The sequence below is a fragment of the Phoxinus phoxinus genome (assembly GCF_949152265.1).
Source record: "Phoxinus phoxinus genome assembly, chromosome: 5".
NCBI lineage: Eukaryota > Metazoa > Chordata > Actinopteri > Cypriniformes > Leuciscidae > Phoxinus > Phoxinus phoxinus.
In genome coordinates, this window is record NC_136880.1 from 27,837,331 (window position 1) to 27,857,981 (window position 20,651).

The 20,651-nt window shown below is 37.0% G+C and overlaps 1 protein-coding gene across 3 annotated transcripts; it reads right to left on the reverse strand.

The window, feature by feature from the left end:
* Positions 1–262: 262 nt before the first annotated feature.
* Positions 263–19,780, reverse strand: jph1b (junctophilin 1b). Of its 3 annotated transcripts, none has more exons than XM_079614056.1 (6): positions 19,126–19,780; positions 15,263–16,025; positions 6,901–7,019; positions 3,169–3,830; positions 2,349–2,446; positions 263–433 (listed from the first exon to the last, which is right to left on the reverse strand). In XM_079614056.1, exons 1-5 carry the CDS (start codon positions 19,502–19,504, stop codon positions 2,366–2,368), a joined length of 2,004 nt encoding a protein of 667 aa, XP_079470182.1. In that variant the 5' UTR covers positions 19,505–19,780; the 3' UTR covers positions 263–433; positions 2,349–2,365. The 3 variants fall into 3 exon arrangements, with proteins under 3 accessions (XP_079470182.1, XP_079470181.1, XP_079470180.1); XM_079614055.1 differs by having other exon boundaries at positions 263–584; XM_079614054.1 differs by having other exon boundaries at positions 263–2,176.
* Positions 19,781–20,651: the final 871 nt, after the last annotated feature.

Consider the following 20,651-nt stretch of genomic DNA (forward strand, 5'->3'; position numbering starts at 1 on the left):
CAGGTAATTTTTTTTTTAACCCGGTTTATTCTTTAACACAGATTTCCTGCAACTTTTTAGCCTAAAACTTCAATGCAGCCTGGATTCTTGCGCTGTGAAGATTTGTAGGGTCAATTTGACCCATAAGAGCTACGCTGGATCTTCAATCGTCACAGCACAAAAGAGTTAAATGCTGTTTTACACCAAAACATCTTAAATACTTGCTGTTTTTTGTTTTAAATACAGAAATTGTAACTTTGCTTGGTAAAGAGATGCTTGGAAACAAAATGACAAAAATCTTTATTTGTTTAACAAATGCCAAATTTCATGGGGAACTTTTAATTACATCTAATATGCATCAGGTCAGGATGGAATATAAACAGAAATAGAAAACAAAACAAATTAAAAATAGCCACGTACATAGCCGATGAGTGTAAATCAATGGTGTTTCCCCCTGCCACAAAAAAAAAAAAAACTTGAAAAATAAGTCTGTTCTACATTTGAAGATTAATCTCTCTTGTCAAATGACAAGCCATCATCCATTCTGATGCTCTTCTCTTCCCTCCTCCTTCCCTCTCACATACTCTCGCAGTCTGACAAAACCTCTGTAAAAATAGTCAGCCTGTTACTGCTGAAATTCATTCTTCACACGACACATACAGCCTCACATCCGTGGCCACCAAATACAACGCGCATGCAGGATGTTCGAATCAATCAGCAAAAGATGCTGTGCTGTAATTTTAGTCAAGGCCATTAAGTGTCCAACTGTTGACTAAATATATTCTGACTTTGTATATAAAATATATCTATTTATATGTATACATTTGTCATTTAAATACTGGTGCAAACGCACCATGTGCACATTAATTGCAACCACATCCTCATGCACCACCAGACTAAAATAATGGAGAATAACAGCAGATTTCCACAAAATTCCTAATTAAGACAGCATTTCAAAAATCACATATTGTCTGAGGTAAACTATAACACTGTTATAAATTCTTTAAAGGCAGCCATCTCTACATTCGCATTTATAACCAGTGGGTCGACCTGAATGTATTCAACACAATTTTGCAGGCATAATATTGAGGCAGGTACCGCTCTGCACATGTCAAGTTAAGGGGTAGAGCGAGGGGGTTTAGGGGTGGGTGGGTTTAGGGGTGGGTTGGGGGGTTACAGGGCACAGTATATCAGGCCATGAAGATTAAAGGTGCAAAATGTAACATTTAGTCATTTCTCAAAAAATAAAAGCCATGCATTTTACCCTACAGTAAGTACAATGTCAAACATACCATTCTTTTTTTTTAAAGAAAAATACACACAATTTTACAATAATACTTCAAATAAATATATTTTTTAATCAAACCACGCACTGTACTCAAAAGCCAATATTTAAATAAATAATATTTGATTTTGTTTTCTCAGTAAGGTCATCTTAAAGTTACAACTGTAACGTGCTGTTATTTTCAAGTTTGATTTCTGAGAATGAGAATACAACAGGCTAGAGATATTTTCATCATCTTCAGCTACAGGTGCAGAAAAAAGAACACGACAGAAAGAAAAACGTCAAGACAAAGTCGTTAAACCAGTACCATGCACAGGCATGTCATGGATGAATCTCCTAAAACAGGAGCAGATGTTAGACAAGGCTGTAGAGATGGGTAATGGAATAAGACTGGCAAGTGACCCTTTCAAAATGTGCATGGTGCTTTGAACCAAGTGGAAAGCGGACACTGGTACACACTCCTGCTGCCCAAACACACTGGCAACCCACTGCACATCTCCCCTTTAAAACGTCAGTTGGTAAAATAGTAAGGCAGCTGTTTGCTTCTGTCAACTAAAAGTGCATCTCCGAACATATCCAGTTAAGTCCCCCCATTCCACCCCTCCCCATAGCAGCGGGGGTGGACATGCACTTGACTGGGTACGGCTTGGATCAGCAGATTCTTTTTCTTTCCCAACGACTGCTTGCTTCAGCTTTCAGAGCCCAAGCGAGTAACAAATCATCGCCAGAGGAACTGGGTTGGTTGGCTCAGGCCGAATGGTCCGGGTTTCGTCTTTCTCCCGTGATTTGCTCTAATTCCAGTCGTCCAGTCCTTTGCCTGTGTCTGAGTCTGACTGGCGTCATTTTGTTTTAAAGGCCATTGACGCAACTGCGGAGAATTAGGGGCCTATGCCGCTAGTTTTCATGAGCTCACTGAAGGGTCGAAACAGTTAGAGGGTAAGTAATTATGTTGAATAACATTCAGGCACAGCTGCAATTACATGGCAAGAGTAAGGTAGACTACATTAGTTGGTGACTGACATGGGGCAAAGATCAGGTTCTATGGCAACCTGCAAAATCCTCCATTTGAGTGCGAGAGTCTTACCTGAGTTTAATGTTCCGTCAAGTGAGAAAATGGACAAAAATAATTGCCAGTCCAATATTTATCAGCATCACTAGAAGGACCAATATTGAGTTGGGACCCTGAAGAACCAACAAGAGACAAAGCTGTAGATTAGCAATCGAATGTAGAGAAATTCAAAATAGTCTGGCCAATACCGAAAAGCCGATAATCATTTTCAAGTTATGGTCGATAAATGGCCAATATTTCAATTATATTGTGTTTAAATAAATGCAAAATACATACAAACAACTAAAATCATTTTATATACAATCTCAGAAAAAAAAAACAGGTACAAAAGCTGTCACTGGGGAGCTACCCTTTCAAAAGGTACCCTTTTGTACTTTACTAATATGCACCCTTTAGGTGTAAATAGTGTAGGGATGAATGATATATCAGTACCATATTGATTTATTGGCCGATATTAGATATTTTCAAATGTATTGGTATTAGCCAATATTGTATATTTAATTGCAGTATTATATTACTATTCATACCCTTGCCGTCATGTAACTAATTTGAAACACTAACTCTTTAAAACATTAATAACACAGCTAAATATAATCTTTAGGAAATCTCAAATATAAATAACCATTTGCATACTGTACATTATAATTTTGTGATGCTTAAATTCACTTTTTAAAAATAAATAATATAGCATTTTAATATTTATTATATAGATATCGTGCATCTGTGAAAAATAACATTTTCAACATACTGCGCAAAGAGCACAGTTATGTTATTCAGTATGCAGTCAAGAATGGTCATTTAAGCAATAAATGTCATGCATATTGCAGCTACTTACTGATTCCTCCTCAACAATGTCAGTAGTAATTTCCATGCTGGCTTTCTTAGTTTCTGCTAGGCTCTTTGGCTTCAATGATTCTTGTTTCTTCAGTTTGGGCTCGGGTTTGCTCTCTTTGGCCATTACTGGTTTGGGTGTCGGAGCACGGTACTGCTTTGCAGGTGGGGGCATCCTGGCAAGAGCAGTCGGCATTACATGGTGTTCTTCATCCTCCAGATCATCAGGTGGAATCATCACCTCAGCCTTCACAAAGTATCCATGATACTGGGAGTGCAGCTCACCGTTCCCAGGGCTGGAGGCATTGGCGACCGGCGCCGGTGGCTTGGAGGGTTTGGCTACAGGTACTACCTCCTGTTTTACTTCCTGTTTTTCTGATATCCTGGAAGCAGCCTTGGTGACGCCCGCTGCCAGGTTTTCGGCAGCAGGGGGCTTGTTTTCTTTGATGGCTTTAGGGGCACTTCTGTTAAAGAAGGGCTTTTTCTTGCTGAGAGGGGGTGAGGGAGGTGGTGTAGGACCGGGGCTTTGGGAAGGGGACTGGTTTGGGGTTGTGCCTTTGCGATAAAAGTGCGGACTTCCTGAAGGTGATTTCTCTTTCTTTTCTTCTGGTGCTTCTTTAATCTCAATGGGCTCACTCGAGAACCTCTGCTTGATATAGTCAGGGCCTTAAAAATGTAGAAAGAAAGTCAGAATTAGTTTTATATTTTATTATATTTTATATATATAAATGTTTTATTTAGTGTGTGTATTTCATATTTTGTTTTATTTTTATTACATTTTATATAGACTCAACATCTGAATCTTAAAAAAAAACAAATGTAATAAGATCAAATTATTACTGTCTGACAAAAAGACCTTGATAGATCTAAATGCGGCTCAAATGCTCAATACTCAAGAGTGCTGCTTGTGAATATCAAGCTCAGAATAAACTGCTAGCACAGATGCAATTTCACATTTTCAAAGTCTCAGTCTGTTAGTGTTTATGCAGGGATGGACATTAAGAACTTTGCCACTTGCTTTTATGATTCAAGTCTGAGCTTCCAGTCATTCTCCAGATTCTCTAGACCACGGGTATGGCCAGAGTGGCCTCACAGCTGACACAGATGGGCTTTCTAGAACTTGCACTGGATCGTGTCCGAGGCCAGGCTAAGACTGTGAATAAATCACACTGTTTATCAGCCTTTTTACAAAGCTGAAGTGTGGAACAGCTCATCTGCGGAGAGCCTTGACAACAAGCACTCTCAAAAAAAAACTGTAAGTACATTTCAGGACCCTTTCAGTCCATGTTTTTCCCCTGAGAACATTATGTTGATGCTGTGATGAGGGGGAAAAAATTCATTTGAATATTTCTGGGAGAGCCTGCAGGTCACATGAGAATGCATCAGCCTCACTGCATTGAATTAAGGTGATTTTTATCAAGTCTGTAAGATTGTATATCATAATGTGACTTTCAAATGTACTTGCAGCAGCCTATTGTGAAATAAAACATGTATTGTAAACTAAAATGAGTGTGTCTTACTAATATAAATATTTGCCATTTTTATCCCAATTTTCCCAAAAAGACGTGATTTCTGCAGCAAGATTATATTGAAGAAAAATGAATGAGCCTGACTAGACCTGGACAATATGTACCTAAAACATGTGTAGGCAACGCAAGTTCGAAGAATCGTCTCCATTTCAATTCATGAGTTGGAATTTAGACTGAAAATGACGGAGCATATAAAGGGACATGGTGATGGGGGAAAACTCTTCATAGAGAATTGTTTCCCCTAAACAGCAGATTCAATCCCACTGCGATTGTTTTTTCAAAACTGGCTATTGTGCAAATAACTGACTGCTGTAATAAACAATGTTTGACTGCAACGGCTAATTTGTTTTTTAAATATTAAAATTGTAATATTTTTGAATCCTGGAAGTAGAGATGCAAAGTATTTCAGGAAGCAAGAATAGTTTTGAACAAGCCGTAGTGATCCACAATATGTAAAATACATTTAACTTCATAAGAAAGATGTCACTGGCCAGCCATGCAGACCTGCAATTGAGTTGGGGGGTGGGGATTTAAGAAGTCCACTTGGAGTATTTGGGAATTATCCCGAAACCATTTGGTAATGTATGGACAAATGCCAAAGGCTTTTTGGCTTTAAAAAGGCTTTATGAGCAGAAAGTGGTTGAAGAAACTCTGGCCTCACTGAACTGAGGTTGATTATTGTATTAATGATATGAATCATACATGTATGGGCCATGTTACATTTGTCAAATGCTAACGTACAGTGGTGGACAATGGACAGTAAAAAAGCATTTTTACTGTGTTGCTGGACTTAAGTATATTTTTCTAGTATCTCTAGTTTTTTCAGAAAACTTTTACTTCACACTAAAGCATATTATTGTGCTTTTTACTATATTTCATAAAAACATATTCCTCATTTCGAACTGAAAAAAATTGACACCCCCTCTGAGACATGAAAGCGATGCCCGATTCATAACCAAGCCGTTTCTTTCCAATGAACCTGATGAATTGGTTCACAAATCACACAGAACAATTCCTTTGTGAACCGGACTGATCTGCTTGCAGCTGTTCTTTAATCAACAACTCACTGATTTAATGATCCAGTCAAAATGAGCCAAGCACCGGGATATCTTCAAAGCTTGAATCTATGCACGCGACTGATGGCGTGAAAAGTAAATTATAATGCCGAATTTAAATTGATTACAATAAATGAAATCATATTAAGGTCATGACTGTCAGTTATCTGTGAACTAAATCTACTAAAAAAGCTTTTGAAGCCTTTGAAATTCTTCAATATGTACGTATGTCACCGTCTGTATGATGATTTTTGGTCAAATAACGAAAATGTATGTCCAAGCATCTTTCCCGCTGCTGTACAAGTTTTAAATTATATAAACTAGTATGTTTGCAATAGTGTTCATCTTTAAATGTTAACATAGTTTGCCACGTGTGTCGTCTGTACATTGTATTGTATTTGTAGCCACATGTTCAGTTACACAAATTTAGTTTTTAAATTACTCTATGGTACATTATTTCACTTGCTTGCATACTCAAATTATCAGTAACTTAATTTAGTATACTGAAGTTTAATGTTTTGCTAGTGTATTTGGTTTGGGCAAAATGATAAAAAGTATGTTTATTTGCAAATCAATACATATTTTATACTCTGGAGATCTTTGTTGACTAATGACTATTCTGACTAGTGCTGGCTAGAATAAATAATAAACATTCATGGATCAGTACTTTTTACTTTTAATTCTACATTTTACTCAAGTGAAATTGAAAGTGTGTACTTTTACTATAAAATATTTTATTAGGGTATCTGTACTTTTACTCAGGCACTTGATGTGTACGTTGTCCACCACTTCGTACCCAGTGGTTAGGATAAAATTGACATGTTATATAATATGTTAAATATACAGACAATGTCACGCATACACCTCTTGACCCTAATGTTTTCTTCAATAATTTGCAGGCATTAAAAGCAGTTGGAGCTGGGCTCAGAGAAGCAGTAGATAATTATGCAAATGATATTCCTCCCCTTCACAACTCATTTGCAATTGCATCTGCTCTCTTTTTCTTTGCTTGACAGGGAGATAAAAAAGAGACACTTGACCCAGACACAAAGACAAGGACACAAAGGGAGTAATTAGGGAGGGGTGAAAGGGCACATAAAACGTGTGTGTATGCACGAGAGAAAGCGAATGTGTGCATGGATGGTAGGATACCTGGTTGATGGAAGTTGGGGGACAGATCTCTGGCCACTGCTCTGGCGATATCAGCGTCCTGGCTGGCAGACAGACCGGCCTGGTCAGCTGCCTCTGCTTTGGCCCTGGCGTGTGCGGTTCTGGGTAAAGCAAAGACACAGCGCTGGAGTCAGACAGCTTGGAAGATAAGATATGGGAGAAGAGTGCATCATTTTAACACTGCCCCTGGCACTGTCAGTCACCACCACTGTAGTGGCTGCATGGCCAGAGTCCACAGAGCTGCTCACAACAAGCACACAAAGATGCATTCACTAACAAGCTAAGAAACAAGTTACTATGTGTACTGCTTTCATTTTCCTATTCATAAAAAGCGAATGATGCTACAAATTGAGCTAATTGTTGACATTAAACTTTGGAAAGAGTACAAGACTGTCCTCTGTCAGTATACAAATATCTAGGGCTGAGCAATATATAAGTATTTATTTTAAAACATCTTAAGCTTTTTCAGTCTTTTGATAATATTTGATAAACACTATTAGACAGTGTTCAACATACATTACCATTTAAAAGTTTGGGAACAATAAGATTGAAAAATAATAAATATATATATATATATATATATATTTATATATTTCAAGGACCATTGAATTGATCAAAAGTGTCAGTACATACATAATGTGATGTTACAAAATATTTATATTCCAAATAAATGCTATTGAACTTTCTATTCATCAAAGAATCCTGAAAAAAAGTTATTACCGTTTCCACAAAAATATTTAGCAGCACAACTGTTTTCAACACTGAAAATAATATTGAGCACTAAAGCAGCATATTATAATCATTTCTAATGGATGAAGTGACACTGAAGACTGAAATGATGCTGAATATTGCCATCACAGAAGATGTCAAAAACATTAAAAATCTTACTGACCCCAAACTTTTGTATCTTAATATATTTTTAAATCAAGAGTCCATCAATCTAACGAATCGAACACTCTCTAACCTCTCAAACAACTCTAAACACTGGTTTTGAAATAAATGATCAAACCGTCTCTGTCTTAAAGGGGGGGTACAATGGTGTTTCATGTATTCAGAGTTGTTTACAGTGTTAAAGAGATGGATTCTCATGCTAATAATGGCCAAAGTTTGAACAGTTATTTTGAACGAATAACAGAGAATTTCTGTGCTGAAAATCATACTTCCGGATTGCAACACGTTTCGGCTGGTTTTTTTCTATCGTAGATCTAATGACGTAGACCAGAGTGGAACTCCTTATATGAGCATTGCTCTCGGAAAAGCGCGTTCACGCACACGTCGACCAGAGGAGAGAAAGACCGCGCTCATCGACGCATAGACATCATATATCTCTATATAATATCTATGCATCGACGCGCTACTACCGGAAATCATCATCAGCAGCGCTAAATAGGAATGGTTGATGTCAAGAATGTCTCCAAAAAAGTGTGTTTTGGGATGTGAGGGAAAGTTTACCTTGTTCAGCTTCCCAAAGAACCCAGTGTTACTGGAACAGTGGATGCAGTTTGTATTTCCGGGACAGCAAAGGAGTGTGGCAAGTGCGGTTTTGTGTTCTGGTCATTTCAGTGACGAATGTTTTATTAACAAGACCCAGGTCGTCGCTGGATTTGCAAACCAAATACTATATATATATAGACAGTAATATGGCATACCGCACCACGATCGATAATAAGCAAACCTTCCCGCGCGCTCCCGCTTGACTCTATAGCTCCGCCCACGCCCAGAATCAAGGACCTCGGCTTTTTCCGGTTAGAATCGGAAAGCTGTATTTTTATTTTATAAATATGATGAAACTAAAGACTTTTTGGAGATATTAAGGATGCACTATTACTCTATAGGTACTCAAGATTAACATGAGATTGACTGAAACTAAGTATTTTACCCCCCCCCCTTTAGTACATAAGACTTGTAGAGGGAAAAAATAACTTTTTAGGACACTATAAGAGCATTAAAATCAATGTAATATGCACAAAGTTTTATGGTGCCTCCAAAGCCATTGTAAATATATTGTCAATATTTAATATACAGCAAACTACTCCATATTTAATCCACAAGACGTTTAAATATAACTTAATATGTTGTATCAGCCCAAAAATGCATGAGTGAGTCAGTGAAGACAGTTTTGTATACAGATGTATGTTACTGTATAATGCCCTCATATATACATACCGGTATATGCAGTGCCATGAGCACTGAAAGGCCTCATGACATCAAACCTATTTTTAGTTGGTTTAAACATTTCATCTAGAGTGAACACATTTTGTAGGGTTAGTCATATCAGTCAAACTGGTCTGTTCTTCTTATTGGCAGTGTCCTACTCAAAAATTCCCATCACACAGAGTAAAATATTAATATTATACCATCTTCTCTCTCATTGTTAAAGATTGCATTAACCATTATTGTTTTTTGTATTCTTTGCACCAATATTTTACCAGGCCATGTAGTCTTAATATGAATGAAGTCATAAAGTGTTACTTGAGTTGTCATGAAACATTCCAGACAAAGTATCTTTTGAACTGTCATGCTAAGCTTGCTTTTAAGGGATCATAGTCTTTAACGGTGGCGAGGAGCTTTCGGGACACATTCTAAGAAGAGCTGTGCAGTGCGAGTAAATTAAATTGAATCTAAAGCTCTGGCTGAATGAATTAAACTAGCCAGCCTTCTCTTTTCCTTCTAAAAAAAACAAAGCTTGAGTAATAAGGTCTGCACTGTATATACATGGTACAGTATAATTGAGACATATAACACTGGTCCTCTGCTGAGAATTGCAATAATGGTGATAAATGAAACATTAAATAGGAGGAAGATATAATGTAAGCTTGATTTAGAGAGTCATGTCATGGTGTGGTAGCGCTAAAACAAATATACTGATGGTCTGGCGCTTGTATAGAGCAAAAGCAGTTCTAATACTCTGTGAGAGCGAGATTAATGCTTTATTATGGACCTTCCTAGCACAGATCAGCTCCTGAGGAGATCCTAATAGCTCACTGGGCCTTTGTATTTCTGTAACAACCTAAGGCCTAAAGTAAAACTTGTTACTGGGTCTTGAGAGACAGCCTTAGCTTGAACAACATTGCTGAACACAACATTCAAAGGTTTGGGGTCAGTTTTTTTAAAAAGAAATGTACAATAATCAAGGATGCATTAAATTGATCAAAAGTAACAGTAAAGAAAAAACTAATTCCAATATGTTCTATTCAACTTTCTATTATTCAAAGAATACTGAGGAAAATGTATTACGGTTAAAGTAACACTCCACTTTTTTTTGCTATGCTAAAAGTGCTACCGCCAGACGCAGAGATCAGCTGAATGGATTTGAAAATGGTAAAACTCAACTGTTTAACTCTAGTTGAGTTGGAAAATGTGCCTATTTCCAAAAAAAGTGGAGTGTTCCTTTAAACTTTAAAGCCACAAAACAGCTTTCAATGTTGATAATAATAAAAAATGTTTCTCGAGCACTAAATCATCATATTAGAATGATTTTCTGAAGAATCATGTGACCCTGAAGACTAAAGTGATGCTGAAAATTCAGCTTTGCCATCACAAGAATAAATACAATTTTAAAATATATTAAAAGAGAAAACAGTTATTTTAAATTGTAATATTTCACAATATTACAGTTTTTGATCAAATAAATGCATCTTTGGTGAGCACAAGAGACTTCTTTCAAAAACAAAATCTTACAGACTCTATACAGTAGTGTATATATTGTGAAATGAAACATGTAAAAGGAATAGTTTACCAAAATATGAAATATTCAAAAGTCATTATTTACTTATGTTGCAGTATTTACATTTATGCATTTGGAAAGACATCAATAACATTTAATGGTAAAGATTATCAGTGAAAATGTACTTAATTTTTGGTATAACAATGCTACGGAGCCCCTAAAATGATCTGCGGGTGGAAAAAAGTATGAGATGGGAGGAAAAATAATAAGTCAATGGGCCTCATTCACCAATATCTTCCTAAGAATTGTCTCAACTTTGTACTTAATAAACTTCCTAAGAAAAGTCTACGTCAGATTCATGACATGTTCTTAAACAACAGAATTGTTCGCACTTGTGTTCTTAGGATTGATGAATCCCACGTAAATTGCAGTGTTAGTGTTTCTTTGCATGCTACGAGTTTTTTTTTCAACAAATGATCAGAAATACATTACAGTAAAATACTTTCAGTGTAAACTACTGTAGAATTAAATAAAATGGAGTAACCAATTATTTGGAGCAAACTGTCATCATTCAAATGTGCGTAAGAGTGCTCTTGAGTGTGTGTAGATTTTGTTCTTAGCTATGAACATATCCAAGATAAGAAAACTGAATGTCAGAATCTTCATAAAAAGTGCGTAAGTGGGGCTTATGAACACATTTCTTCGTAAGAACGGTTGAATGAGGCCCAATGTTTTTGCATTCTCTACAAAATGTTTGCGTTCCACCGAGTTCGCCTAAAAACGCAAAGTTTCTTGGGGGAACGCAAACTTTTTGCAAGCCAACGTAACGTTTCTATGGGGAAAGCAAAACATTTGTGAGAGAACGCAAAATCATTTATATCTTTTTCCCTTTCATATTTTTCCATCATTATGTCCCTTAGGGACTCCGTATAATACTATTATATGGCTTGGGAATACTTGAGAATACACCAAAATGAATGACAGCATAGGGGTTTGAAATTACATAAGGGTGAGTGAAACTGAACTGTCCCTTTAAATATGACTACCAGTAGGCTACTTACTACTGATTTGAATTCCAAACTATTTAAAATAAACAAGCATGGCTCCTTTAAACACACAAGACATGTATAATATTAATATAATATTAAGAGAGCATCTACATTCTATTTGTCAGCCAAGTAATAAGCAGTATCTTCTCTAGGCGTTAATGGACCTAACGTAATATTCTTTGGAGTCTGAGCCAGAGAACATCTCCTAGGCGACAGATGGAGCACTAGCAGAAATTCTGAGGGTTTTAATTTGGCAGTGTCTCCTCACATTCGCCCACTCTATCACACACAAGAGCTCAGATAAAGATGTGAAAAGGAGCACATCCTCCCAGCTTGAGCTCACATCAACTCAACACGTGTCTCGATTCTGATCTGTCCAGTTAGCCTTTGCAAACGTACATTTCTGTACATATTCTTATAGTGCTAGTTTATATGATATTCCCATTGATGTGCCGGAATACATTGATAAGTAATTTTCACATTAGAGGGCTGCAAATCACAAAAAAAAAAATTATTGTGATTAATCTCATAATTCTTCTTCAGTTAACACAATCAGTTATTCATTATAATGAACTGAATGTGTTAACTGAAGAAGAATTACATTATACATATATATTATATATATCCCTATGGGGGATATATATAATTTGTATTGGTCAAAAGTGATGTCATATATTATTATATTATATAGTATATTATATATACTCTTTTTACTGTATTTTTGTTTAAATAAATGTGGCCTTGGTGAGCATAGGAGAATTCTTTCAAAAACATTTGAAAAATTCCTTCCTTAAACTTTGGAATGGAAGTATATTTAATTAATCGCATATGCAAAATGTTTGCCTTGGACAGACATCAAAAAAGCGTAAATGTGCCTATATGGACACTTTACAACATAAAATTAATTTTGCAGTCAACAAACCACTACAAACGGAGCATATAAAGCAGATTACCATAGAATAAAACATTTATCTACATAAGCTGTTGTGGAGGACAAACAGAAGATTAAGAAAGATGGTTAATCTGTTCAGGTTATCCCGCCTGTTAAAGCCTTGACCAAATCTGCAAATATGCAGGAACATAAATCTTTCATAAAATCAACTTTTTTTTTTTACAAAATCACCTAAAATTTTTTTTTAAATTAATAGTTTTCACCAAAATATCATAGTTTTACACAGTCTACTCACCACTGTCATTAACAAAAAGTATTGAATGAAATGAAACTAAATAATACAGTATACAAAAACAACTACTATATTTTTGGCAGGATTCAGGAATTATGATTTCCAGGTTAAAAAGAAAGTCCGTGATGACAGGATAAACACACACACACACACACACGGCTCTAAACCTGAGTGCTCTAACAGATGATAACAGGACGCAGACTGACTACTGTATCAGTGACGGCTGCAAGACTATATTCTTGTCAGCGATTGAGAAGCCAACTCCTGCCTTGCCTTATTTAGTCAGGCTCAGTGCTGACACAGTGTGCACATGTGTGAGAGAGCACAGGCCGGAGAACCCTCTCTCTCTCTCTCTCTCTCTCTCTCTCTCTCTTTCTAGACTCCTTCAAGGCAATCTGAAGCCTTAGACTCTGCGCACATTCCCTGAACCCTCACAGTGCTTATCACTTCTCTCCCTAACAATCTTCAAAGGCACTGAGATATTTTATTCATCCAGCAGCTCTGGGACATATTACTATTTCATTAGCTACATGGACTGTGCAAGCCTCATTACAGCAGATTTCATTAAAATTCATACTCGTTCAGCTATAAGAAAAAAGCCTATGGTAATGAATGAGCAGGACATGGACACGTTTTTTGTGATGACAGAAAGAAGTAAATAACTGCATTAATAGAGCTAAGCAGAACGTTCAAGCTAGAAAACAACGAAAAATACAATAGAGTAACACTAAATACTGTTAAAGAAGTACAAAAAATAATATTGTGTCATTACTTTCTTTCCTTCATGAATCAAAAAAGGAGAAATAATGAAATTAAAATATTCATATTGAGTTAGACAAAATTTGTCTGATGAACAGATTCAAATTTATGTTATGCACTGATAATTGTCTGTGAGTTGTTAACCACTAAGACCAGATCAATGAAAGTGAGCTGAAATCGAGAACCAGATCGGTCTGATTCATTAAACTGTTTTGTGAACTGAATCAACTGATTCACAGAAAAGCTCTGACTCAAAAGAATAATTCATTCACAAATCTGACATCACTACTGAACTCCTTTGAACACAGCAAGGAAAGGTGGGGTGAGTCATGTTTTCCAGCATTTAAGTCATATGGATCACTTTTAGGATATTTATGGTGTTTTTTTAACCATTTTAGAGCTTGACAGCCCCAGCCCTCATTCACTCATATTAAAAAGAGAGCCCAGGATATTCTTAAAAAATTATTCCTAATACAATACAAGTTTTTAACAACATGAGGGTGAGTAAATAATGCCAGAAGGTCCATTTTTGGTTATGAGCTTTGAGTTATCACTTCAAGCATAATGTTGTCATTCTTTCTTACTACTTTCTGGTGCGTTTCATGAGAGAGAAAAATCTGTCAGAGGAAAATAACAAAAATGAATGACTAAATGTGTGTCTCAAATTAAAAGGAGATCACAAGTGACAAATTGTTCCTAAACTTCAGAATCAACACCATGCCAGCACTAGCACAAAGGCTCACATGTCCTAACATAAAGGAGAGGTACCACTCAGCTCACACAACATTATTGAGTTCCTGTTTAACACAGTCTGATCTTCACAACCTGCTTCAACTTGCAAAAATCGATGTGTGCCTTTAGCAAGCTTTGTCAATGAGTTACAAGAGAAAAAATGAACCTTTACTGGTTTTCTAAAGTGGGAAAATGGCATTTATAAAACAATAATGGATATTCCCTTAATCATTCCATGTTTGACTTAATTGATAATTACGTGTTATGTATGATATATATAAAAAGACCTGATGGTAATTCAATCCCAGAGGTATGAAGCAGCGTCGCCTTTGAAAACGCATTTGCAGTTTGATTTACACATCCCACCATGAAGTTACATAAGTATCTCCTCTGAGCTTGATACATCTGTGCTTAACTTCTCTTAGGAACGTATATGCTTAATCGGCGTAATGAGCAGAACCATGCAATTACTCCTCTAAACATTTTTTAAATGATTATAAATGTTACGACTGGCACCCCTGGTTCCTCTGTGACTTCACTCAGTACATCCTGTTGGCTCTGCATTGATTATGTGATCAGCATGAGAGCTATGGCCGGGGGGGCATGTGATGGCACTCATGCAAACAGACTATTCATTGGGGCTCTTCTGCACAATAGCTGCCCGCCTGTTTGCCTGGTCACTTCCCTGCTGCGTTTCGCTCATTCACATGAGGGCGAATGAGCAGCATTTAGCTCCTTTACAGTTTGGGATAGAGCATGCATGTGCTATGTTGGTTGGAGGAATGTAATTATTGTGAGCAATACTGTTAGTTAGATGTAGAAACTTGTGTCTAATGTGCAAGATAAAGGAAAGAGAGAGAATCAGAAAGAGAGTGAGATAAAGAGCCGAGATGTTTTCGTAAATAGATGCAATTGAAAGTGGGGTGTAGGATTAATCTGGAGGAAGTATTAACCTTGAGGTGGCGATTTCTACTTTTGTTCGGGAAATGGCAGACGATCTAATGGCTCCCTCAACGGCACGGTCCACTTTCTGCTTCGTCTTGGTGTTTTTGAGGGGAATAAGCTGCTTCTTGATACCACGCACCAAAACGTTATTTTTGTACTTCCCCTCTTCTTTCGTCCCATCAGGGAACAGTGTGCACCCATAGCCATGCCGCTTGTTGTTTATCCACTCCCCTTCGTATTTCATCCCATTGGAGCGTTCGCTGACACCGAAACCATTCCGCTTGTCATTCTTCCACTCGCCCATGTACGACTCGGTTGTGGTGGCATCCACGTTGTCCTCAGTCGGCAAGTACTCGTCTGCCACTTCTCCATCACCAAAACTAATGGTGGAGTTTGCGTCGCTAGAGCTTATGCGGCTCATAGTGGCGTCACTTCGTGCCGAACTGCGCTTGCTGGATATGGAGGAGCGGGAGTCGGACTTCCTAAGCTGCTTGAGGCTCCCGAACAGCGAACCCCGTCTGAAGAGGCCCTTTTTTTTGCCGGAGCTAACTTCGCTGTCGCTGTGGAAGTTCAGGACAAAGCCCCCGCGGGTGCCAGCCGGGCTGTCGGACATGTGGTCGTGCAGGACAGAGCCGTTGCTCTGCTCGCTGCGGAGGGAGGCCAGTGAGGTGCGCAGCGGGGAGCGGATGACAGTGGCCATGCCGTAAGGCACGCTCTGACGTACGCCATAGCCGTGTCGCATGCCACCCATCCACTGGCCCTGGTATGTACCTGGCAAAGGGATTAGAGAGACTTTAGACTATATATTGCATAACACATAATACAGGGATTACATACAAAAGAAAACACTAGAGAAACTAACATGTCTAGGTGCATTGATGTTTTTAAGGAATGTTTAGATTTTTTTTATTGAGCATCATAAATAATATTTCCAAGCTAATTAGATTGAATAATGAATTAAATACATTTCAATAATTTAAATAACTAGTTTTTTTTTTTTTTTTTTTGCATTCCATAAATACTGAAAACAGTATTAGTGAATGGTATTTCCATTTCCTATTTTAAGGAGTTATAAACTGCAGGTATTAATAATAGACCTTCTTTTATTATTTCCTAAAATCTTTTTTAAAAATCTATTAAAAGACTGAATTCAAGAATAAAGACAGCTTGCTGGAGGGAAGCGTCCACTCATTAATAAATCGTTTTAAGAACAATTTGCCATAAGAAACCATGAATAGAATCTTTTAAAACACACTACTAATGTTTAAAAGTTTGGGGTCGGTAAGACTTTTGAATGTTTTTGAAAGAAGGCTCTTTTGCTCACCAAGGGTGCATTTATTTGATAAAAAATACAGTAAAACAGTAATCTATTTTATTACAAATATTATTACAATTTAAAATGTCTGTTTTCTATATATTTTAATAGGTACTTTATTCCTTATGGCAAAGCTACATTTTCAGCATTTTCAGTGTGACATGATCTTTCAGAAATCATTCTTATATGCTAATTTACAAGTGCTAAGAACATTTTATTATTATTAAAGTTGAAAACAGTTGTGCTGCTTAATAATTAACTTTTTTTAAGGATTCTTTGGTGAAAAGAAAGTTCACAGGAACAGCAATTATTTGAAATATAAATCTTTTGAAGTATTATAAAAATCTCAACTGTTACTTTTAATCAATTTAATGTGCCCTTGAAAAACCTTGCTGACCCCAAAGCAAACTTTTGAACAGTTCATACATGTACTCACTATTCAATATAAACATTAGCCATTTTTCTCTATTGCCACCATGTCTAGGAATGAGTTTTGTTTTTTGTTTTTATCTTCAGCAAACATGCAAAGTGCTAAATAAAAAAAACATGAGATTATAACTGAATAAATTATCGCCAGGCAAGTAATATACAGGTGTAATCTTATCCACGTTATGACGGCGAATTGACGAAGTGAACAGCTCCCTCCTATATCTCATATGCCGGCCTGTCAGACCTAACAGCTTCAACACTATTTTAAAACATGGGGGTAATCTGAGCTGTTGTGAAGTTTGTGGCTCCAGCCAACCATAACTCTTATTTATCCATTCATTCCTTATGATTCTGCGTATGTCTTTGAAGAATTAAAAATACAAAGGTGTGCACAGCCCACCCACCCTGCAGGACAACAAAATAACAATAATGAAAAAAAAGCAGGATGTCATTGTCAAGAATGTCATTGTGTCTGATGAAGTCCTGATAGTCGAAATGTCGCACTTTCAATAAAAAGTTGTTTGGAGCTGTTACTTTCAGTGTGGACATCACACTTCCTTTTTCCATTCTGCGTATGTCAGTGCCTCTACAGAAGCAATGCTGAGAAGCTAATATTCAAATAACAGGTAAAAATGGCAGAATGGAAGTGACTTATATATACAGTGCACAGCAGCACTCTGTCTCATCAGCCTAGCTGAGCTATCAGTTCTTTCAGGACTTTTTGCAGAAGATGAAAGTGAGTTATGAGTAAGTGTAATGTGCGACCCTGCCTAATAAATTCGACAGTAGGCTAACTCTCTGACGCCACCACATTTCAAGAAAACTTAATGACTCTTGCCAAAGTCTTGTCTAAATATCAAATGACCTCAAATTAATTTTTTAAAGACTTAATAATGTACTGTGCTATGTTATTTAAGTTATTTGAATAGTAATGTTGTTTATGCACTTTGTAGCTTAGTTATAATCAATAAACCAATTTCTTAACGTAAGCAAATACATTTTGATTTAGTTATTTTAAAGATGTTGCAATATCAGGTATTAATTTTATTCAGGTAACATACACTGTAAGTAATGTTATTAATTATAACATGTTAACTATATATATATATATATATATATATAGAATGGATATATATATATATATATATATATATACAATTTAACAGGACAATAATTATAGAGTAAAATTCTGAGAATAAAAAGTTGAAAAATATACAGTGTAAAAAATATTATATTTTACAATACACATATATTTACCACAAATTAATGCTAAAATTATGTTTTTGTTGTGTTTTATAATTCATATGTTGCTTGGTTAATGTTATTTAATAAATGTCAGTTCATCGTGTGACCTTCTATTTTACCACTGTCTGTTTATTTTACGATACAAAGCACATTCAAGTACATTTGTAGATTAACATGATAGTTAACAATACAGTATAGCCTATGCTTATGAACTGTAAAATATACAGCCACCAAAATGCCACTTGTAATGTGTGAAACATTGTCACTGTATTTTTAAGTGTACGAACAAGTGAAATAAATTAACAGGTGGACAATTCCACACTTTAAACTTCTTTTTAAATAAAAGCCCATTTCCCTATATTTAACTTCCAGCGACTGAAATGAGGGCACAGAATTTTCATGTTACAATATGTTTTGCAAAAAATAAATAAGTTGAGACAGGAGTTTGTCTGCTGGTCTACTAGTCAGGAGAACTTTCATTTGACATGTTGCAGATGTAACTATTATTAGCCATGACCTCTGTGAGCAACTTCTGCTGACCAGTCCAGTTATACGCCATTCATCAACTCAACTGCATGGGCAAACTGCTTCATAAATCTGTAGACCATGATTTATGGGCAAAATCTAACAGTCAGGCATTGGAAATAACTCAAGGCACAATCTTGCTTTGATCTTTCACAAAACAAGAAGAAAAAGAAAAAAACAATCCTTATATTATACATAAGAGGCCTTAGTTTTATAATGATAGCCTATATTACAAAACAGAGACCTGATTTCACTCAGTAGCAGCAGCATCATCATCATCATCATCATCATCATATAGGCTATACGCAAGACTTTAAAGAACATTAAATAGGTCAAGTGATGTTTAGCTGAACTCACCCCCGTCCCCGTATGTCTCGACCCCATATCCATCTTGCAGTCCATTACTCCATGTGCCTTCATACCTGGCAGGTGTATTGAGACTCTGGCGAACCCCATACCGACCCTTAAATCCGTGACTCCACTCCCCGCGGTACAGCCACCTCCCCTTGGACTCCACGCCGAGCCCGTGCCGCTTCCCCTGAGCCCAGTAGCCCTTGTATGTATTTCCACTGGGCCAGGTGTACACCCCGACTACCTCAAACCCGTTGGACCAGGACCCGGAGTATTCGCCCTGGCCCTTGGGGCCGGTGCAGATGCCGTGTCCGTGGGCTTTTCCGTCATCCCATCCACCGCAGAAAGTGCCGCCATCGTCGAAGTCGAACCGTCCGCCCGTCATTCAGATGAAGGGTTGAAATGAAAGTGTTTGCGTCTCGATGGTTGGTTGGTTGTATGTCGGATGCTCAACAACAATAAAATGGGGGGTAAATATCAGACTGCGGGCGCAGTGGTGTGATGCGGTGGTGTCTGGTGGAGATGGGTGAGCGCGCGCATTGGTGCGAGTGTTGGAGGATCGCGCACAGGCGCCGGAGCCGGAGGCGCTGTCACTGTCGCCGTTCCTGGCTTTTTTTAATGATCCTCTCCCCCCTGTTCGCATCACAGGGAGGGAGAGAGCGAGGAGACAGGAGCCCAAAGTCGGGCGAGAGACACCCAGCTGATGACGTCAGTACTACAAGCCCGCCCTCACGTTGTACATTGTTTCACATTATGGGTGGGTGAACTGTCTGTAAGTTTTAGTTTTTGATCAGAAATAGGACCAGATAGAGAGAAAGACAGATTTAGAATCGAATGTTTAACCATATTTAGTAAATATCTACATTATTTATATATTTTATATAGCCTAATATATAGGCTATAATATAATATATATTCTATATAATAATAATAGATATATTAGCCTATTATTAATATATTAATAATATATATATATATGTATATGATATATATATCATGTTTTTTTCATTTATTATTTTCTATACACCGTATTTTTGTAATTTGTACGATTTGGATACTGAATACTGTAAAGATAGATAGATAGATAGATAGATAGATAGATAGATAGATAGATAGATAGATAGATAGATAGATAGATAGATAGATAGATAGATAGATAGATAGATAGATATCACATTGTTGAGAAAATTTCATAATGTTGTGACAAAATGGCCCGCAAGAGGACCTTAAGATTTATAGATCTGGCATAGACGTTTATTGTTTCTAAGTTCTCCCACCAACAGTCAGACCAGTTTAGTCCACAATTAAGTCTATAACTATGCAGCTTACCTTATTGTAACTACTAAAGAAAACATTGGTAACGTTGTCACAACAAAATAGCTGGCCACTGTTGTGATCAGATGTGTGCCCACGCTTGTCCTGGGTGGATTTATGGCAGCTTTAGTGGTGGAAGCAACTCTTCTAGCCAAAAATATATCCTGAAAATATATAATTTCTCTATGGCATCAAAGTAATTTAGGCTACAGAACTGC

Coding starts and splice junctions, on each gene's coding strand:
- jph1b (XM_079614056.1), bottom strand. CDS start 19,504: ATGACGGGCGGACGGTTCGACTTCGACGATGGCGGCACTTTCTGCGGT. Junction 7,020..15,262: donor GTAGAAATCGCCACCTCAAG/GTTAATACTTCC, acceptor TGCTTTACCCAG/AACCGCACACGCCAGGGCCA. Junction 3,831..6,900: donor CCCCAACTTCCATCAACCAG/GTATCCTACCAT, acceptor TACATTTTTAAG/GCCCTGACTATATCAAGCAG.